The 22,252-nt window shown below is 38.4% G+C and overlaps 1 protein-coding gene across 5 annotated transcripts in view; it reads right to left on the bottom strand.

The window, feature by feature from the left end:
• Positions 1 to 22,252, bottom strand: part of PCGF5 (polycomb group ring finger 5) — a 120,327-nt gene that overhangs the window by 36,426 nt on the left and 61,649 nt on the right. For all 5 annotated transcript variants that reach the window (XM_056130419.1, XM_056130420.1, XM_056130422.1 and 2 more), the window contains exon 2: positions 21,521 to 21,815. In XM_056130419.1, coding sequence (XP_055986394.1) covers positions 21,521 to 21,632 — 112 coding nt within the window. In that variant the 5' untranslated portion in view covers positions 21,633 to 21,815. The remainder of the gene's footprint in view (positions 1 to 21,520; positions 21,816 to 22,252) is intronic.

The following is a 22,252-nucleotide window of genomic DNA, read 5'->3' as shown; positions in this document are numbered from 1 at the left end:
GGAGCAGCCAATAATCAAGGAAATAATACTGAGAACTTCCCAAACCTACAGAACAAACCAACCAAAGATATCCAGGAACCTGAGGTAACACCCAGGCTTTTAATTCAAACCGCCTACACTGAGACATATCATTTGTTGAACTACCAAAAGTCAATGACAAATAATATTGAAAACTATTAGGGAAAAGAAAAATCTGTAGCATACAAATGGAACTCCACCAAGCTTTCATCAGACTTAAAGGTCACAAGAGAGTGAAATGACATATTCACACTACAAGATCTTAGACCAAAAATCTTGCTGGGGAGATAGCTCAGTGGGCTTGAGCGCATAGTTTGCATACCAGCATTCCAGGTTGATCCCTGGCACGTCATGGCCCCCTGATTATTTAACTGGAAGTGACCTCTGAGTTCGAACAGGTGTGACTAAACCACCCCCCACCCCAAACATAAAAATACCAGCCAAGAAGAATTTACCCAGCAAAATTATTATTTTCAAACAGAAGCTAAGAATAGCTTATAATCATGAGGCCTATTCAACAAGTCAAATGATGAGCCAATACAAGGGAAAAATAGGCTTTAGTAGGCATAGAAAATGATACAAACTTCCAGGAAAAAAGTGAAGAAAATAAATCACTAAGATATTACATGCATCTATAAAAAGAAATAGACACAAAAATGGGGAGAAGAACCAAGAGGATGATACAAAAAGTGAATGGAAACCAAGAGCTGGTTCTTTGAGTTACTTAAGACTGACAGCCCTCTTGAGCAATCATGTTCACCAGGAAAAAAAAAAAAACTAGAAGAAATAGAATGCTTGATTAATCACAAGTCCAGAAATTTCAGCAGCAATTAAAAGCCTTCCCAGAACCAGATGACTTCACTGGTGAATGCTAGAAAACATTCAAAGAATTCATCCTACTCAATCTCTTTAAAGTCATTCCATGAGACAAATAATAACTCTAATTTCCAAGTCAGAAAGGGACTAAAAAAAATAAAAAAGGAAAGAAAACCAGAAAATTATATGCCAATATCTCATATAAACCAAAACACAAAAAGCTCAACAAAATCTTGACAAATCCAATCCAACAACATGTCAAGAGATTCATTCATTATGACGAAACAGAAATCATTCTAGACATGTAAGGACAGTTTAATACAGACAATTCATTTAATTCAATGCACCACCTCAACAGAAAGAAAAATTTACAGGATTGTATTAGTTGGTAGTGAAAAATCCTTTATGAAAAATCCTTTTACAAGGTTCAACTTGTTTATGATAAAAATGTTCAATCTATTAAAACTAGAAGGAGCATATCATAACATAATAAATGCTGTAAGTGACACAACCAAATATTCAATTGTGAAAAAACAAAAGCTTTTTCCTTAATATGTGGAAGAGGACAAAGATACTGATTCTCACCAGTGCTCTTCAACATAATTTTTTATGGGTCTTAGTTAGTGAGCAATTAGGCAAGAAAAAGACATAAAGGAATTCAAACTGGAAAAGAATAGAACCATCACTGTTTGTGAATGACATGGGGTATACAGAAATGCACACAGCCCTAAAAACTCCTCTAGAAAACTACAAGAGATAAGTTCACAATAAAGTGGCAGTCAAAAAAAAAATCAATATACATCAATCTGATGCAGTGAGTTGTAGAAAAGGAAAATTAAAAAAAAATTCCTTTTACAACAGCATGAAAAATATGGAGTAAAGCTAACAAAAGAGATTAAAGATCTACACATGAGCAATAGCACTTTACTAAAAGAAATATAAAATGACACAAAGAAATGCAAAGGCATCTCAGGCTCATGTACTGGAATACTGAACACTGGCTAAATGGTCACCATTTTTTTTTTTAGATTTTTATTAGTGAAACACCATGAGGTACAGTTGTAGATTTACAAATTTTTTGTGCTTGGGTTTCAGTTATACACTAAAGCAACTGGGCAATGCAATCCCTATCAAAAATTCAACGGCATTTTTCAAGTAAAGTAAAGGTAAAGGCCCTCCCGTTGATCATCGATTTGCTCGAGCAGGCCCAGTAACGTCTCCATTGGAGACTTTGTTGTTACTGTGTCTGGCATATCGAATACTCTCGGTAGCTTGCCGGGCTCTCCGAGAGGGGCGGAGGAATCGAACTCGGGTCGGCCATGTTGGCTGCGTGCGAGGCAAACGCCCTAAAAAAATTTATTATAGTTAAGGGAATATGTTGACAATGATGGTGTCATTTATGTCTAGGTGTACACAGTTACCTCACCACCACCAAAGTGTTCAAGACCCCTCCACCCAAGCCTAGGTATCTAATTTAAAAATAATTAGTATGTAAGTGAATAGCATTTTTGTACTTCCTTATTTTTTTCTTACTGGCCAAACAGACATTTGCTGAAAAGTCAGGTAATGTACAAGTAGGTGGTGCAGGGTAGGGGGGAACAAAAAATATCTTTATCCGTACGGAACTTAGACCTTAGACTGGGGAAGGCAAAGAATTTTAGTAGTGAGTGATATTTACAGAAGAAGTAAAAAGTTAGTGGCAACTGACAGCTATCTTAATGACTGGTTGAGGAGGAATTCCATCCTCAGTCTTCACCATTACACACAGCTGCATAAAACCTGACTGAAAGAATCAGAGAAAATTATATGTTATATAAAACACATATATGAACATTTAATATCATACATATAAACATATCACATATATAAATTTATCGCACTGTAGCACTGTCCTCCCGGTGTTCACTGATTTGGTCAAGCGGGCACCAGTAACATCTCCATTGTTGAGACTTGTTACTGTTTTTGGTGTATCGAATATGTCCTGTTAGCTTGCCAGGCTCTGCCGTGCGGGCAGGATACTCTCGGTAGCTTGCCGGGCTCTCTAAGAGAGACGGAGGAATCAAATCCGGGTCAGCTGCATGCCAGGTAAACGCCCTACCTGCTGTGCTATCGCTCCACCCATAAATTTATAGATATAATATAAATATGTATATATATCTATCTTTCTCTCTATATAAGTACATCCCCCAGCACTAATTCTCTTGGCACCTAAAAACTTCTAAAAAATAAAAATGATGTTCAGGCAGAGGGAGCTGTCTTGGTAAACCTTACTGAAATGGAAGACAGAGAAGCTGTATTTCTTTACAAAATTACTGGTATTGACTCTTCAGGTCAGTCCCTGAAATATGGGAAAGCCAAAAAAAAAAAAAAAAGCAGCAAGAACTAAGGGTATTTCAAAGCTTGATCCTATCCTGATGTTGTGACCCCACCCCAGAGCTCTGATCCTTGTGATTCAAAAGCCTTATCATGCTCAAGAATTTAGGAATTCCTCCTGGTTATCTAAAAGCCTTGGAAAAACAGATGCACATGACATGCTCAAAGCAAGTTCTCTCTTGAGTCATTCATTGGGTAAGGGGAGGCTTTAACAGGAATAAAGATAAAATCCAGACTGAAGAAAGAAATATACCTCTCTTCTGGCTAAGGTGTGCACAATTTCAAGAATAAAGTGACGTTAATTGCTTAAGGCTAAAGCAACATTTGTGCCTTAGGATGCTGATGGGGAATTATTCATATTCTATATCTGGACTGTCCAATATGGTAGCCACTAATCACTGGAAGTGTTAGCAGTTGATATGACCACGAACCTCAAGTGAGTCTTTCATCTGTCCGCACACATTCAAAGCCTCTGATCCATTAAGCTACAACCAATGCTCAAATCTCTCCAATTTTACTTAAAAAAAAAAAAAGACTGAAACAGATGAAAATTTGTATCACTACACCAACTCACTAGCATCTAGGTACTCTTACATACTTCCAAAAATTTCATGCCTATTAGATGTCAATCTCTACTTTATGCACTAGATACCTAACATGCATTGATCCATTATCACCTTTCTCTACTTCAATCACCTGCTAGCTAATGAAGATTCTCATCAATATTCAAACATATTTTTCCCCATTTCAAAAACAAAAACCCAAACTTCTGTGAACTGTATTTCTCTTGTCGGTTTTTATTACATTTCAGAGCTCCTCAAACACACTCTAATTCCTTTCTTCCCATTCTTTCTTGACTGTATCAATACCTTTAAGTAAAATCTTCACATAGTCATAGTATAATGACCAAAACCAGGATATAAAACATTTTCCATCTTCTCACCCCTTCATTTGGTATCACTCTATTGAAATTGCTTGACAAGATTACACATAACCTACTCTTGCTAAATCTAATGGTCTTCAGAAAAAAGGGGGAAATAAAGTAAATGTAAAAGCGGAACAGTATGGTAATGGACTTTCAGTGGTGAACAATATACAGAGGTTGATTTATGATTCGCACCTGAAACTTACATATCATAATGCAGCATTACTTCAATTAAAAAGTGTAAAATAGTATAACTGAAACCCAAGCACAAAAATTTGTAGGTCTGTAACTGTACCTCATGGTGTTTCACTAATAAAAATAAACAAATAAAGGGCGGGGAAAGTGTAAAATAGGGCCTGGGGTGATAGTACAGCAGGTAGGGTGCTTGGCATGGTATCCCATATGTACCCCAAGCATGATCAGGTATGGTTCCTGAGAAGAGGACCAGAAGTAAGCCCTGAGGAACACCAGTATGGCCTACAGCCATCCCCCAAAGTGTAAATCAACTTGTCTCTTCTCAGTCCCATTTTACGCAACACAGTTGACTCAGCTGAACTCTCCTCTGTTCTGTGTGTACTTTGTCTCCCAAGGTCACATAACTCGGTTTTCCTTCTACTTTACTAACTCTTCTTAACACCCCAAGGCTCAGTACTTGAACCTCTATCTTCACTTATTCCCTTCAAATTTTTATTGTTTAAACATGATCTGTATGTTAATAAATCATCTCGACTCAAATAGTCAACTTCCAATTGGAAACTTCCATTCACATGTCTCAAAATTTACATTTAATTTTCAAAAATTAGCCTCTTGCTCATTTACCCTCACTTTCCCTATATGATCAGATGACATTTCTATCCTTCAAGTTTCTAAGATATCAGTCATTGAATACAACCTGACTCCACACAGAGCCGGGCGGGCGAGGGGGCACTACTAGGGACACTTGGTCTAGCTATGTGGGATGGGCAGATTAATATGTAGATCTGGTAATGTACTGCCGTTCAAGCCCAATGGTGATAGAGGTCACCAGGGCCATACCTAGTGGTGCTTATGGGGCCACCAGGCTGCAACCAGCAGTACTTAAAGGATCATGTGGTCCTGGGGCTCGAACACTGGAACTCTGACGTATCAGGAAAGCAGAGCAGCCCTTTGACCTAAGTCACAACATTTTTTCATAAATTTTTAAAAATTTTTAGAGCAATGTACAGACCACTGGCAAGTTTGACTCTACCTTCAGAACATTCAGAATCTGACCATGTTTTATTACTGAGGCAAGCCTGGATTACTGCAACAGCCTCTTAACAGGTTTATTTCAAAGTAAACTGAGTGATGAAATTAAACATAAATCAAAACTTGTCATTCCTCTATTCAAAACTATGCCTGGTTCAGGTCTTCATTTTACTTGGAGTAAAAACTAAAGTCTCTTAAGAGGCTCTGTAAGGCACAAATAGCGTCAACAACTTACGCTCATCCCCATGCATTCCCTCCAAACTCTCTCTCCTTCACTTATCTGCTATCCACTTACACTGGTCTCGACCATTTTCTCAAGCTGGCAGGCATAATTCTGCCTCAGAGTCTGAGCCTTTTTTCTTCCCTTAATCCAAAATACTCTTCACTCAAATATGTCTGGTTAACTCCTTTGTCTCCTTAAATCACTTTCTTAATGAGGTCTGCCTTGAATACAAGTTTATTGGAAATTGCGAGCCTTCTAGTATATACTATGACTTACTTTTTGCCTTTGCTGCTTGATGTGTCCTGCTCAGAACAGGCATTCTCAGAATAGTACTGGGTGAAGGTAATCAGTAAATGTTGGCAGAATAAACAAGGACAGATGGGTCAGAAATAGAAATGTAGGGGCTGGAGCAATAGCACAGAGGGTAGGGCGTTTGCCTTGCACGCGGCCGACCCAGGTTCGATTCCCAGCATCCCATATGGTCCCCTGAGCACTGCCAGGAGTGATTCCTGAGTGCAGAGCCAGGAGTCAGCCCTGAGCATCGCCGGATGTGACACAAAAAGCCAAAAAAAAAAAAAGAAAAAAGAAAAGAAACGTGACCAAAGCTTTAGGGCCAACAAGTATACTATTATGGTTCAGTTAGAAATCAACCTACATTTTCAAGTAAGCAATGCCGAGTGACTCTGAAATTTCTAGCATTCCTCCCACCCGACCCCCACCCCCAGTGCTAGGGGCTTACATCTAGGAGTCTGGTGCCCTAACCACTGAGTCACATTTATAACCTCAAACTGGTAATTTTTGAGAATTTAAAAAGTTAATATAAACTAAAATCCATTTTCATTTTTTAAAAATAAATACTATCATTTTCTGTTAACCAATAAAAAAGGTGCCAAAGTTTGAGTATTTTGAGACTACAGCTTTGCTCACTGCTGCTTAATATAAAAATCAGTATGTATCAAATATCAGTAGTTGTGAAAAGTTCAAAAGTTGCCAAATGAAAATTATCCTTTGTTTTTTCTACACAGTTGGATTATACTTGTTTATGATGTTTTCACTACACTTGATCTTAGCCAAAAGGCCGAGAAGCGATGGGCTGGAGCGATAGCACAGCGGGTAGGGCATTCGCCTTACAAGCGGCCAACATGGCCGACCCGAGTTCGATTCCTCCGCCCCTCTCGGAGAGCCCGGCAAGCTACCGAGAGTATTCGATATGCCAGACACAGTAACAACAAAGTCTCCAATGGAGACGTTACTGGGCCCGCTCGAGCAAATCGACGATCAAGGGGAGGGCCTTTACCTTTACCTTTATGATGTTTTCATTCAACCTTTATGCAAACTTTTAAACATACCTGTATATTGACCGTGATTTCTACCTCTGAATACTTCAGTATTTTGGATTTTCTGTGTGTGTGTATTTTCACAATTCATCATTGGTATAGGTTCTAACTCTTTAAATAGTTTATTTTAAAAAGCCAATATAGAGGTCAGTTACCATTTTTGTTATTCTCTAATTATCTTTTAGTGTCCAAAACATTTACTCAACTATTTAAATATACTTGCTACTTAATGCAGTTTCAAAAACTAAATGAACTATACATATAATATTTATTTAACATTATACCTAATAATAAATGACATCTAAAGCCCTATAATGATTCTTTTTATTTAAAAAGAATTATCATGGGCTGGAGCAATAGCACAGCGGGAAGGGCGTTTGCCTTGCACATGGCCAACCCGGGTTTGATTCCCAACATCCCATATGGTCCCCAGAGCACCGCCAGGGGTAATTCCTGAGCACAGAGCCAGGAGTAACCCCTGTGCATTGCCGGGTGTGACCCAAAAAGAAAAAAAAAAGAAAAAAAAGAATCATCATGAATCATCAATATTATAATCACTCTTATAATCACTCTTGTGAATGAGTGACTAGTTTCTACTAAAATACTGTTTGAAATATGCAACATTAGTATACCAATGACTTCTTTTCTAGTACAATCAATCCTAAAACATTAGTACCTACTGAAACTTTATAATTTCTGTTTGGGTGGTTTGTGAAATGATTAATGTATTAATGAAAATATAGCTAGGTACATTAAATATGAGTAAGCACAAAAATACATATATATAAATTTAAATCACAAGTTGCTTAATGAAATTCGAGAAAAATACTAAGCAGAAAGGAAAAATAAGGAACTGTCATAACTTAAGAAAAAGATTTGCCTCAATTAGATGTTAAATCACCCAACTCTGACATATGTTGTTATAATTTAACCTTTCTGAGTCTTGTCTCTGAAAAAAGAAAACAATGAAATAAGAACTTGGAGTTTTCTTCTTCAAACCCCAAAGCTTGCTCCTTTTATTATTCTGGTCTCTACTCAAAAGGGAACTTCTAAGAAAGACCTCACTCTATTTTTCTTCAGAGTGCTTATTACACTTGGAGTCTGAAAGTATTATTATTTACTCGCTTTACTGTCAAGTCTCTTGCTAGGACATAAATTCTAGTTATAGACTGGCATGTTTGTATGATGACTGACACAATTAATTCTTCCAAAAAATTTCTGGGAGGGTAAAATAAGGCAAGAAAGGCTCATAACCACAAATATTCAATATTTTAATATTTAAGATAGCACAGCGGGTAGGGTGTTTGCCTTGCATGCAGCCAACCTGGCCAACCCGGGTTCGATTCCTTCACCACCACCCCCCCCCCCCCCCCCGAGAGCCCGGTAAGCTACCGAGAGGATCTCGCCCGCACGACAAAGCCTGGCAAGCTCCCCGTGACTAGCGTCTTCGATATGCCAAAACAGTAACAGCAAAGTCTCACAATGGAGACGTTACTGGGCCCACTCGAGAAAATTGACAGTGATTAAATGATAAAAACATACAAGGTGAATACTATTGTTATAAAATTTCCATTGAAGGCTCCTTAAACTTTAAGTCACCACAGAATCACCAAAAGAGCCTGTTATTACACAGCTTCCTGGCCTTCTCCCCCGAGGCTCTGACTCAGTACATCTATGGTTAGGTCAAAGAACTCATACTTCTAATAAGTTCCCAAGCTGTGTTACTGCTGAAAGATGCTGGTCATCTGCTGCACTTCGAACAGCCAAGTGTAGGTTGCAAAGATCTTTAAAAGAATTAATATCAACACATTAAGAGTTCTCTGTACCTTAATTATTTGTGGACTTGGGGGCCACGGTATAGCACAATGGGTAGGGTACATGCCTTGCACATAGCAAACCTAGGTTCAACCCCTGGCACCCTATATGGTCTCCTGCAGCCCCCAGGAGTGATCCCTGAGCACAGAACCATAAGTGAACTCTGAGCACTCTGGGTGTGGCCAACAGCCAAAAAAAAAATTTGTGTGTATTTAGATTTGTTTGAAAACACTAGTTGAATACTTAAATTTTACCATCTTCACATCATTCTTGGGCACAGCGGGTAGGGTGTTTGCCTTGCATGCAGCCGACCGGGCTGACCCAAGTTTGATTCTTCTGCCCCTCTCAGAGAGCCCAGCAAGCTACCAAGAGTATCTCGCCTGCATGGCAAAGCCTGGCAAGCTACCTGTGATGTATTTGATATACCAAACACAGTAACAAGTCTCACGATGTTACTGGGCCTGCTTGAGCAAATCGATGAACAACGGGAGGACAGTGACAGTAACAGTGACATCAATCTTAGATTACCACACAACATTACCAAGTCTCTTAATCATTACGTATTACTATTACTTGGGGGACCACATGTGGTGCTGGAACTCAAAACACTCAAACTGGAGTCAGTTGTGTGAAAGTCAAATGACTTAAATCCTGTGCTGTCTCTCAGATCCTACAACACTCAGACTCTTTTTTTTTTTTAAAGCGATTTAGTGTTTTTATTATAGGATTTTGATTAAAAAATCTTTACGCCCCAGTGGGTCTGGTCTTACAATAACATCAGCAATGACCTTGGCACTTAGGTTTTAGGTTTCATTTAGCATGAAACCTAAAACTTTTAAATGATCTTTTCTCCTCACTTTGCTTGTAGGCAGTAACCCAATTTATATCTATAGTTGAAGTAACTATAAATGGTCAGACATCTACAGAAAAACCTTCTTTTCTCTAATTCTTTCAATTCTAATTCTTTGAAACAAGCCTGGCAAGCTACCTGTGATGTATTCGATATGCCAAACACAGTTAACAACAAGCCTCACAATGTTACTGGGCCCACTTGAGCAAATCGATGAACAATGGGAGGACAGTTCTACAGTCCTAGTATGCTATTCCGAAAATAAGGCTGAAAATTTGAAAGGGGAAAATTATACCTTTCCCCCATTTCCTCTGAGGACTTAAAAGTCTTTTAAATTTTTATTAAAATAAATTTTTAACTGAATCACCATGATACAGTTACAAAGCTTTCAGTGATACAGTGATCAAACACCCTTCCCTCCACCAGTGCACATTTCCCACCAGCTATGTCCCCACTATACCCCCAATCTTTCCAACCCTCCCCCTGCTTCCACGGCAGACAATATTCCCCATACCCTCTCTCTTCTTTTAGGCATTATGGCTTGTAATAGAGATACTGAGAAGTTATCATGTTCGGTCTTTTATCTACTTTCAGCACACATCTCACATCCTGAACAATTTCTCCAACCATCATTGTCTTAGTGATCCCATCGATATTCCAGCTGCCTTCTCCCCCAGCTCATGAGACAGGCTTCCAATTATGGGGCAATATTCCTGGTCCTTGGGTATCAGTCTCATATTATGTTATTTTATATCCCACAAATGAGTACAGTCATTCTATGTGTGTGTCCCTCTCTTTCTGACTCATTTCACTTCGCATGATACTCTCCATGTCCATTCACTTATAAGCATATTTCATGACTTCAACTTTCCTAACAGTTGCACAGTATTTCATTGTGTAGATGGAGCAAAGTGTACAAAGTTTCTTTAATCAATCATCTGTTCTTGGGCACTTGGGTTCTATCCAGATTCTGGCTATTGTGAACAGTGCTGCAATGAACATACAGGTGCAGATATAATTTCTACTGTGCTTTTTTGCATCCTCGGGATCTATTCCCATAAGTGGTACTGCAGGGTCATACGGAAGCTCAATTTCTAGTTTTTGAAGGAATGCCCACATTGTTTTCAAAAAACAGCCAACCAACAACACTTAGATTTTTTTTTTTAATTTTTTTATTAGTGAAACACCATGAGGTACAGTTATAGACTTATAAATTTTTGTGCTTGGGTTTCAGTTATACAATGATCAAGTACCCATCCCTCTACCAGTGCCCATCCTCCCCCACCACGGGTCCCAGCATCCCACCCACCCCCCATCCCCCCTGTCCCACTCTGCCTCTGTGGCAGGGTATTCCCCCTTGTTCTCTCTCTCTTCTTTTGGGTACTGTGTTTTGCAAGAGAGGCATTGAGTGGCAATCATGTTTGGTCTATAGACTACTTTTAGCATGCTTCTCCCACCCCGGGAGGGTCCTCACAACACCCTTTATTTGGTGCTCCCTTCTCTATCTGAGCTTCCTTTTCCCCTAGCACGTGTGGCTGGCCTCCAAGTCATGGAGCAAAATTCCTGGTACTAATCTCAGCCATTCCTGGGTGTTAGTCTCCCTTTTTGTGGAGCGATAGCACAGTGGTAGGGCGTTTGCCTTACAAGCGGCCAACATGGCCGACCCGAGTTCGATTCCTCTGCCCCTCTCGAAGAGCCCGGCAAGCTACCGAGAGTATTCGATATGCCAAACACAGTAACAACAAAGTCTCCAATGGAGACGTTACTGGGCCCGCTCAAGCAAATCGACGATCAACGGGAGGGCCTTTACCTTTACCTTTATGTTCCCCAGATGAATACAATCTTTCTGTGTCTATCCCGCTCTTTCTGACTCATTTTGCTTAACATGATACTTTCCATGTAGTACCACTTGTATGTAAATTTCATAACTTCATCTTTTCTAACAGCTACATAGTACTCCATTGTGTAAATGTACCAAAGTTTCTTTAACCAGTCATCTGTTCTCGGGCACTCAGGTTTTTTCCAGATTCTGGCTATTGTAAAAAACACTCAGATTCTTAAAGTGGTTTCTAACCATAAAAAAGTTAATGCTATATTCTTCACATTTTAGTTGCTGAAACAAAACACTTTGTTCTTAGTTTAAGTGAAAAGGCTTTCATTTTATATCAGTTATTTATACAACCAACAGAAAATACAATACAAGCAACTTCTAAAAGTTTTCCAGGACTTTACATACAATATACAGCTGCCTTTCATCTACAACTGTCAACTTCCCACCCAGTCCAGTCTTTCTCTCCTTCTCCCTTTCTGAAACCTGAAGGTTTTTGCAATTTGTAATTTTTAACACTGACTACATTCCCTTCAATGTACCTATCACTGTACCTGAATCTCTGAAATACAATAAAATAAGAAATTAGCCATTATTTATTTAAAATTATACTGGGCACTGAAGTGGTATGGAATCACAGCCTTAATATGTGGTATCAGATAATTAGTTTATCTGGGAAGAGCTGAGTTTTAAAGGATGAGTAGTGGACACCCAGACATATGGGAGAAATTAATTTCAAGCAGATCACTTTAACCAATGTGTGGATGTGTAGGTAATTGAAGAGAAGAGGTAGGCAGACATTGTTAACAACTAATGGTTCTAATTTATGCTGCAAGGCAACAAGGTATTTCTAAGAAATTGGAGTTAGGGTGAAGAACAAATGACAAAGTAACAAGCTTTTTCAAATGATCACCACTCTGAATGACAGCAGTGGCTCTGGAGAGACATAATAAGGACATGAATTAGAATATTGATTATGTACAACACTGAATTATAGATGACAATAAATATATGTATATACCCATACATTTCCTTATGCTTGGTTATTAAAATTATCTTAGACACATAACCATGGTTAATGTGGATTTAGTTCTAGCACTGTGATGACCATTTGTAGCTAAAGCTCATAAATGGTGCTTTGTTTTATTCCTCTTCCTATTATTTAGAGGATGTTGCAATGACCAGGGATCACTCAGTCACAGAGCTCATACACTTAGTTTTTTTAAATTTAGCTTTTTTTGGCTGAGGTTCTTTGATTTACAATACTGTTAATGTTTCCCATGTACATAATTCCAACACCACACCTATCACCAGTGTACCAACCTCCCTCTCCTGTGAACCCCAATGGTCTTTTTAACTCTCACCCCTCGCAAAACTCTGATCATTTCTTCCGTTGTGTTGATCCTTTGTGTTACCCTGCTGTGTATCTTTTAAAGTCCCACAAGCGAGAGATCATTCTGTATCTATCTCTTTCCTTCTGACTCTATACTTGGCATATCCTCTACATCTATGATATTGCAGTAAACAAATGATTTTGTAATTTCTTAGAGCCGCAAAGTATACCACTATGTATTTATACCACAACTTCTTGATCCATTCATCCATAGGTGGGCATTTGGGTTGTTTTCCTATCTTGGCTATTATACTAAGCACTGTGATGAACATAGATGTGCATATATCCTTTCAAATTCATGTTTTTGAGATTTGGGGATAGATGCTAAGAAGTGGTATGATGGGTCACATGGGATTTCTATTTCTATTTTCTTGGGGGGAGCTCTCCATCTTGCTTTCCATAGAGGCTAAAACCGACAACATTTCCACGAACAGTGTATGAGGGTTCCTTTCTCACCGCAACCCCACTACAAATGGCGATTTGCACGTTTTGATATGTACTTTTATTACTGGCATGAGATACCTCAAGAGTTTTGATTTGCATTTCTGTAATCATTAATAAGGGCCTCCAATACACCACCGAGCTACACTAGTACGTGACAGGGACGAATGGAGACGCTACTGGAGCCCACTCGAGCAAATTGATGAACAATGGGGTGATAGTGATAGTGACAGAGAATCATTAATGATGACTCTGCCTTACTAACCATCCATCTGTCTTCTTTAGGAAAAGTGTTTACCTCCTTGTCCCATTTTTGGAAGAGTTCATCTTTTTTTCCTGTTAAGTTATGTGAGTGCATTCTAGATCTTATTATTAGCTTTTTATCTAATGTACTGTATACAATTGTTTTCTACCATTCAAGGCTTATAGCTTGCTTTTTGTTTGCTGTGCAAAAGGCTTTTTAATTTGATGTAGTTCATTTGCTTGTTTTTATTGTTGTCTTTACCTCTGTGATCATCTTATTGAAGACACCTTTGGAGCCAATTTCCTGGAGAGATCTGCCAATGTTTTCTTTAACATATTTTATAGATTCTGCTCTATTCTCAAGGTATTTAATCTAGTTTGAGTTACTATTTTGAGTGGTGTGACATGATGTTCTATTTTCACTTATTAACATGTGGCTATCCATTTTTTCATTCACCATTTGTTGCAAAGATTTTCTTTGATTCACTTCATTTACTCCTTTGTTGATTTATTGCCCATAATCTGGGGCTTGATTCAGGACTCTCACATCTTTTCCATTTGTTTGCAAGTCTATCTTTATTCTAGTACTCCATGAAATCTTTATTATTATAGCTTTGTGATTAGTTCAAAACTAGGAAATACAATGTCTATCTTTTTTTTCCCTTCTTAGGTATTGCTTTGGCTATTTAGTTTTATGGTTCCACACAAATTTTAATAGTTTGTTCCAAGTCTTTAAAACATGTCAAAATTTTAATGGGGATTTCACTGAATCTGTATAGTGCTTTGGTTATTTTGACAATGTTAATTCCTCCAATTTATAAACAGGAAATATCCTTCCATTTCCTTATGTCCTCTTCCATTTATCTTGGCAGTGATTTAGAGTTTTCACAGCGGGTAGGGCGTTCGCCTTACAAGTGGCCAACATGGCCGACCCAAGTTCAATTCCTCCGCCCCTCTCGGAGAGCCCGGCAAGCTACCGAGAGTATTCGATATGCCAGACACAGTAACAACAAAGTCTCCAATGGAGATGTTACTGGGCCCGCTCGAGCAAATCGAGTTTTCACTGCATTATTCTTTTACTTCCCTTGTTGATTCCTGGGTATTCGATGTTTTAGAGAACTACTTTGAAAAGGATAGTCTTTTAAATTTTCTTTCGATTTAGTTCATTATTTAGGTAAAGGAATGCCAAATTTTTCTTTATAAATTTTGTAACCTGACACTCTGCTGTACTTATTAATTCTAAGAGGTTATTTTTTTGGGGGGAGGGGGGAGATCCTTGAGGTTTTCAATGAATAGTATCATATTGTTTGTAAATAATGATTTTTTAATTTGGATTCCTTTGGTATTTTTTCCTAATTGCTATAGTGAAGACTTCCAAAACTATGTTGAATAAAAGTGGTGACAATGGACATCCTTGCCTCGTGCCTCATCTCAGGGGAGCCTTTCCGTTTTTCACCACTAAGTATGATACTGGTTGTGGTACTTTACATGGCCATTACTATCTTTAAGTATGTCCTTTTTAATCCCTAATTTTTTTAGTTTTTTTTTTAATCATGACTGAATATTGGATCCTGCCAAAAATTCTTACTTCAACTGATACGGCCATATGATTTTTATCTTTTTGTTGATGTGATGCTATTACACTAATTTATCTGCATATGCTGAACTATCCTTGTATCTCTGTTATGAATCTTATTTAACCACGGTATGTAACTCTTCTGATAGAATGCTGTATTCAGTTCATTAGAATTTTGTTTAGTATCCTTGCATCAATGTTCATCAGGGATATTGGTCTGTAATTTTTTTTTCTTTTTGGGTCACACCCGGCGACGTTCAGGGGTGACTGCTGGCTCTGCATTCAGGAATTACTCCTGGCAGTGCTGGGGGGACCCTATTGGATGTCGGGAATCAAACCCATGTCAACCACAAGCAAGGCAAACACCCTACCTGCTGTACTATCACTCTGGCCCTGGTCTATAAATTTCTTTATCAGTACTGTCTGTCTTCTTAGCCACAGTCTAACACTGCTTCATAGAAGTTACTCAGTAGGATTTCTATTTCCTTGATATTTTGAAAGAACTCATGCAGTATGGGCATTAAAGTATTCTTTGAAGTTTCAGTAGAACAAACCAGTGAATACACCTGGACCTGGGCTTTTGTTCTTGGAGAGATTTTTAATTATTGTTTCAACTTCTTTACTTAAGATTGGTTTATTCAAGTTTTCTGTTTTCTCTTAGATCAATCTTGGCAGTTCTTATGATTCATAGAATTCATCCATTTCTTTTAGGTTCTTGAGCTTGGAGGCAAAGTTCATGATAACCTCATGATTTAAAAATAAATACCACAGCGGGTAGGGCGTTTGCTAGGTTTGAGCCTGACAAGCTACCGAGAGTATCATGGACGCATGGCAAAGCCTGGCAAGCTACCCATGACGTATTCGATGTGCCAAACACAAACACAGTAACAAGTGTCACAATGGAGATGTTACTGGGCCTGCTCGAGCAAATCGATGAACAACGGGATGACAGTGACAGAGGTGTCTGTTGTAATTTGTCATCTCTGTTCTTATTTATTCTGGTTTTCTTTTATTCTTACTGATTTGAGCTAAGGGTTAGTCAATCTTACATACTCTTTCAAATACCCAACTCTTGGTTTTCATATTATTTTCTGTTTATCATTAACTGACACTATTTTTTATCTGCTACCTTCTACTTAGGTTTATGATTCATTTGTTGTTTTTAATCCTGGTTTCTCAAATTTGAGGTCAAATGGTTGATTTTAGCCCCTTCTTTCTTCCTTGTGTGCTATTGAATAGCTATAAACTTTCCATGTGGCACTGCTTTTGCTATGTCCTACAGGTTTTGATGGTTGATGTCTGCATTTTTATTTCAAGGAATAAGAAAATAAAAAAATCTTTTTATTTCTTGACTTCCTCTTTCATCCAGCTGTTATATAGCAATATGGAATTTAGTTTCCAGGTAATTTTTTTTTTGGCGACTTTGATTTCAAATTTTGTGTCTTCATGGTTTGAGAAGACACATGGTATGATTTTGATTTTAAGGACATTTGAGTTGTGCCCCATAATGTGCTCTATCCTGGAGAATGTACAATGTGCAGTGGAGAATGTATATTCATTTACAGGATGTGGAAGGTTCTGAATGTTTATTAGATCCAGTTCTTCCAGTTCTTCATGTAGGGTATTTGCTTCTTTAATGAAGTTTTGCTTGATTGATCTGTCCAATGATGAGAATGGTATACTGAAGTCTCAACTACTATTTTTGCTGTCATCAATATATTTTCTCAGGTATATCAGCAGTTGATATGTAAATCTTGCTGCCGTTCATCTGTGCATATATATTGATGAGTAATAGTTCCTCGTTACCTTAAGCAAGTATGTAGTATTCTTTCCTCTTTTATCATGCTCTTTAGTTTGAATGCTATTTGGTCTGAAATAAGTATGACTATCTGCTTTTTCCTGTCTGGCATCTGCCTGTATATCTGTCTTCCAACCACTGACTATGGGCCTGTGTTTATCATGGGAGTCTTACGTATGTCTGCTGTAAATAACAAAAGGTTACGTTTTGTTTCCTAGTCCATCCTGCTACTCTCTGTTATTTCATGGAGGGAATTAAGTTCATTGACATTCAGAGAAATAATTGATATGAAGAGATTTATTGCTATGTCTATATGAGTAGTTTGGTTACTTAAGCTATATGATATTTTTCTTTTTCTATGTGGTACTTCAGTGTCAGTGCCAGGGCTGGGTTAGATTCCAAATATGACTGAAACTGCTGTTTGAGAATGTTTTTATCCCTCTACAATTCAGAGAGATAATCTTGCTAGAAAAGGAAGATTCTTGGATGGAAAATCTTTTCATTCAAGAATTTCTATATGTTCCACTCTTTTCTGATATATAAATTTATGCTAGAGAAATCTGCTGTAAATCTGATTTCCCTCCACTCTGACACAATATATGAGGGTTTTTTTTTTTTAACTTTTTTGGTCACACCCATCAATGCACAGTGGCTACTCCTGGCTTTGTACTCAGGAACCACTCCTGGCAGTGCTCAGGGGACCATATGGAATGCTGGGAATCGAACCTGGGTTGGCCACGTGCAAGGAAAAAGCCCTACCTGCTGTGCCATCGCTCCAGCCCCAATATATGAGGTTTTAATACTATCTTGTGGGTATAAGAAGTCCGACTCTATCTCTGATTGTCATCTGATTAAAGAATGTCTCAATGCAGTTTTATTTGGGTTTACTCTGGTTGGTACTCTTTGGGACTTTTGTATCTGTGCTCCTACTTCCCTCTGCAAGTTGGGGAAATCCTTCAATTATTTCTTCAACTAGTATTATTTCTCTCCCTCTGTTCTCTCCTGGAATTCTTATGATAATGAATTGTTCCTCTTGGCACTGTCAATAATTTCTCTTATAATCTTATTTTTCCTTGTTGTCTTTTCTATTTCCTATGTGATATTATTCTATTTTTATTGTGGTAAAATACAGAAAATTTAAGAAAAATTTTCCACGTCGCAAATGATTCTATGTTGCATCCCTGTTTAAAGCTACATATATAAAATTAAATCACTCCAACCAAAGAGATATAGTTGAAATGGAGCATTAAAGGAAAAATAAAAAAGGTACCACGTTATCTTAGTTGATACAAATCCATGGAATTTATTGTGGAATACAGATTCATGACTTATCTGGCATGAGGTTGGACAAATTGTTTTTGTCTTCACACTTCCTCCAAAATAATCTCTAAACCTCTCTCACACCACATCAACTAAAATTTGATTCAATTCTACCATAAAGCTTGAATGAATAAGTAGATATCTATTTCAATAAACATTATAGGCATTAAAACAGAACTTACTAGGATTATATTTCACTGAAATAGAAAAATTAACTTTTTGTTAATAGAAATATTAAAGTATGTGGAATTCTGCATGAAATGGCAATAAAATGGCTCTTCTGCTCTGATATAATTAGAAAGAAACCTGTTAGGAGTTCCACCACATAATATTAGAAGACTAATGCTTGAATCTGAATATGTTTCAGAATCACTTGGAGAGTTTGTTAAACAAACATTGCCATGGCCAATCCCAGAATTTCTAATTCAGTTGTAGGATAACATTGGTTTGTCCTTTCTCCCTTGCCACAGGGAGCTTAGGTTTATCAGGTTACACCCATCACAGTGCTCCCGAGTCACTCCCATTCCTCTGCGTTTATCCGGAAACTTTTCTTCGTGCTCTCCTCCCCAACCAGTTAATCACCTTTTCTCCCTAATCAGATTCTGTTAGCTTGTAAGAGCAGATCCTTCTAAGAACACTGAACTTGTATTGTATGTCTTAAAGCAATGTCTTTTTCATATGGACACAGGAAGACAGTTAATATTATGCTTTTGTAACTTGAGGGTTGGTTGACTTCGAATAATATTTACTCCTGGGCATCTTCTTTCTTGACTCAGACACCCTTAGTTCCTCACACTCCCAAAGCAGGGTCCTGACGAGGGACTGAATGGACCCAGGGCAAGCTGTGAGCTACCCTGGCATCGAAATGGGCAGGGCCAAAGTGCCACAATACTCAACTATAAGTTGAGAGCATGACCATGGACAAATACTGTCATGACCCAAAAGTAACGATGAGATTAGGACCCTGCTGGGGTTAAGGGAAGACTAACCTGGCCTGAGGACTGCGGTCTGGAATATATAGTGAGATGTCCTCAGGAAGAACCAAATCTTAAGTTTCTATCTTTTACTGTGCTAGAAATATTAGAAGTAGATTTACTACAACTATTTAAGTGGATTACTAGCTCAGGAAACAAGAAAGCGACACACCCTCATTGGGATCCCACTCTTGAGCAGATCTCCTAGTAATCTGGAGTAGTAATGCTTTAGATGGGATTTTGTCCTTGAGTTAATCTCCTGAAGTCTTACCTCTCTTAGTTGATTTGTTAATGTTCAACCCACCTTTGTATCATCACCCTATGTGATTGCTATATAAACTAAGACTGCAAGGGGGGGGGGAGGGGGGTGCGGAGTCAGATTCAGAGGCCAGATGGAGAATGAGGGGGAAGCAAAAAGGAGAAGGAGAATGAAGGGGCTCGGAAGAGAGAGAAGCAGGAAGGGAATCAGAGAAGACTGGAGAGAAAATAAGAACAAACTGCAACTAATACCGACCAGCCTGGCCCTCGATCCTTCCTTCGCCTACCCATTGTCATCGGCCTCTCCGGGGTCAGGGAAGCAGAGACCACCGAACACAAGCAGCAGGAGAGATAGACACCTCGGCCCTTTAGTAAATACACATTCATTCTAGATAAAACCTGGTAATTTGTACTCCTAACATGTTACCAGGTAATGAGAAGAAGGTTGATGGATTAGTCGAAGAATACAAAATCTTGACTATACAGGATGAATAAGTTCAGGATATCTACTGCACAGCATAGTCTATAAAACTATATAACTATAATTAACAATACTATTGCTTTATACTTAAAACTTGCTAAGATTATAGCTTTTAATTGTTTATTTTATTAAATCACTGTGACTTACAAAGTTATTCACAGTTGGGTTTTACACATACAATGTTCCAGCACCAATCTAACCACCAGTGTCAACCTCTCTCCACCAAAGTTCCCAGGTTCCCTCTCTTACCCTGCCCTCACCCCCAACCACCTCAGCCTGCCATATTGACAGTCACTTTTATAAGTTCGGTTGTTGAAGTTTGTTCATGATTTCAGTACTGTCAACTGAAATTGGTTCACATGTTTTGCTCTATCATTCCTCAATACCACCAATGTACCTGGATCCCCTTGCCCCTTGCCCCCACCCCTCCTTTGCTTCTCAGCAGATTCTTTCCTTCTCTTCCCCATACTCTGAAGCCAAGTCACCCTCACCCCTTTAAATCATTGTATTTCCTCATCCAGTTATTCTATATACCACATACAACCGATATCATCCTGTGTTTTTACTACAAAAAATAGAATAATAAGAGAACAGGAGGTAACTTTTGATAGTGATGGCTAAGTTTATGGCATGGAAGAGATGTGGCGATGAGTTCAATAGTTACGTTTGAACTCATTAAATTATATTCATTAAATATGTACAGCTCTTTGTAAATAATGATACCTCAATAAAAGTGGGTCGGCCATGTTGGCCGCGTGTAAGGCGAACGCCCTACCCGCTGTGCTATCGCCGACCCGAGTTCGATTCCTCCGCCCCTCTCGGAGAGCCCGGCAAGCTACCGAGAGTATTCGATATGCCAGACACAGTAACAACAAAGTCTCCAATGGAGACGTTACTGGGCCCGCTCGAGCAAATCGACGATCAACGGGAGGGCCTTTACCTTACCTTTACCAATAAAAGTGATTTGATAAAAACAACCAATGAGCTGCATATCTTATATCCTAAATCATTTCAAAGTATTTTTTTAAATCCTAAATAGTTTATTTTGGAGTGCCGGCATTTCTCGAGAAGTGGAGACCCAGGAGCTCACCAGTGATTCTTCAGATATCCAGACCAGCTGTTTAAAGCAAGGAGCCTTGCAGTGACAGGGATTACTTAGGTTACTCTGGTGATATGTGTTTAGGGACTTCCAGGGCTCTATGTACCTGGTGATGCTTGGGAATCTCCAGGGCCACACCTACTGGTGCTAAGGAGTCCACCAGGGATACATGTGTGATTCTTCAGGGAAATTATATTGGGTGATAGGCACCCTAATCTCTATACTATCTCCTTTCTCCTCAAATATCCCACTTAAAGTCTCTAACCAACAATAAAGCTTTTGAATTCTGAAACATTTTTAAATCAGATGAAAGTCAACTATTATGATTAACATAAAAATTATTTCTACCCAATGGTATCCCAATGTTAAGTTCAATCAAATTTAACTTACTTAAATTTGAAGTTTATTCTTAGAATATTCATTGTGTTAAAATGTAAGGTATAAAGACACAAGATGGAAGTTTAAAAAGAGGAAATGTACCCAGTAACTTATAATAATTGGCAGATGAAAGAAAGAAATACTCACATGTATGAAGGCATTCCGTTACCGTAGTTGGCTTGATCAGATAACCTTTGCAGATGTAGCAGGTGATATAAGGATTGAAATCTTTCACCAAGTGTTTCCTTTGAGTAGCCATTCGTGGTGAGCTAGGACTGGCTTCAGTAGTTCAGGCAAAGAAGGATATTATATGGATAAAGGTCTGATCCAAGGAGCTGGCGTGGCGTTCCCAAATGGACATGCAGAGGCATAAGAACAAACATCCAGATTTATAATGAGATCGCTGGTCATTACTTCTTTTGGTGGTTCTGCTTTTCCATATCTGTTTTCATAAGTGAAAAAAGGTGGGAAAGTAGTTGTCAAATTGCTCATATTATACTAATACCATTATATCAACAGCAAGTGTTACTAGTTCCAAATCAGGCAGAGTTGAACAGAAAACTTCCCCCACTATCAGAATCAACTTTAAACCTGTTAACTTAATTCAAAATGACAAATCAATCTCATTCTGAAGCTTCAAATATCACCTTGATACAAGTGATACCCAAAGCCATGGACTCCCATTTTGTTCTTTGCTTTTTTGATTTTTTTTTCCTGTTGTTTGGTGGGCACACCAGGCAGTGCTCAGGGATCACTCCTGGCCAGATTTAGGAATAAAGGTGGTGCCAGGGATTGAAGTCAGGCCAACTGTGTAGAAGGCAAACACCCTACCCACTGTACTATCTTAAAAAGCCTCTGCTTAAAAAAAAAATTATTGGT

Source organism: Sorex fumeus, unplaced genomic scaffold (assembly GCF_029834395.1).
Source record: "Sorex fumeus unplaced genomic scaffold, SorFum_2.1 ptg000078l, whole genome shotgun sequence".
NCBI lineage: Eukaryota > Metazoa > Chordata > Mammalia > Eulipotyphla > Soricidae > Sorex > Sorex fumeus.
The sequence above is the reverse complement of the archived record's forward strand: the minus strand, read 5'-3'. Positions and strand labels throughout refer to the sequence as shown.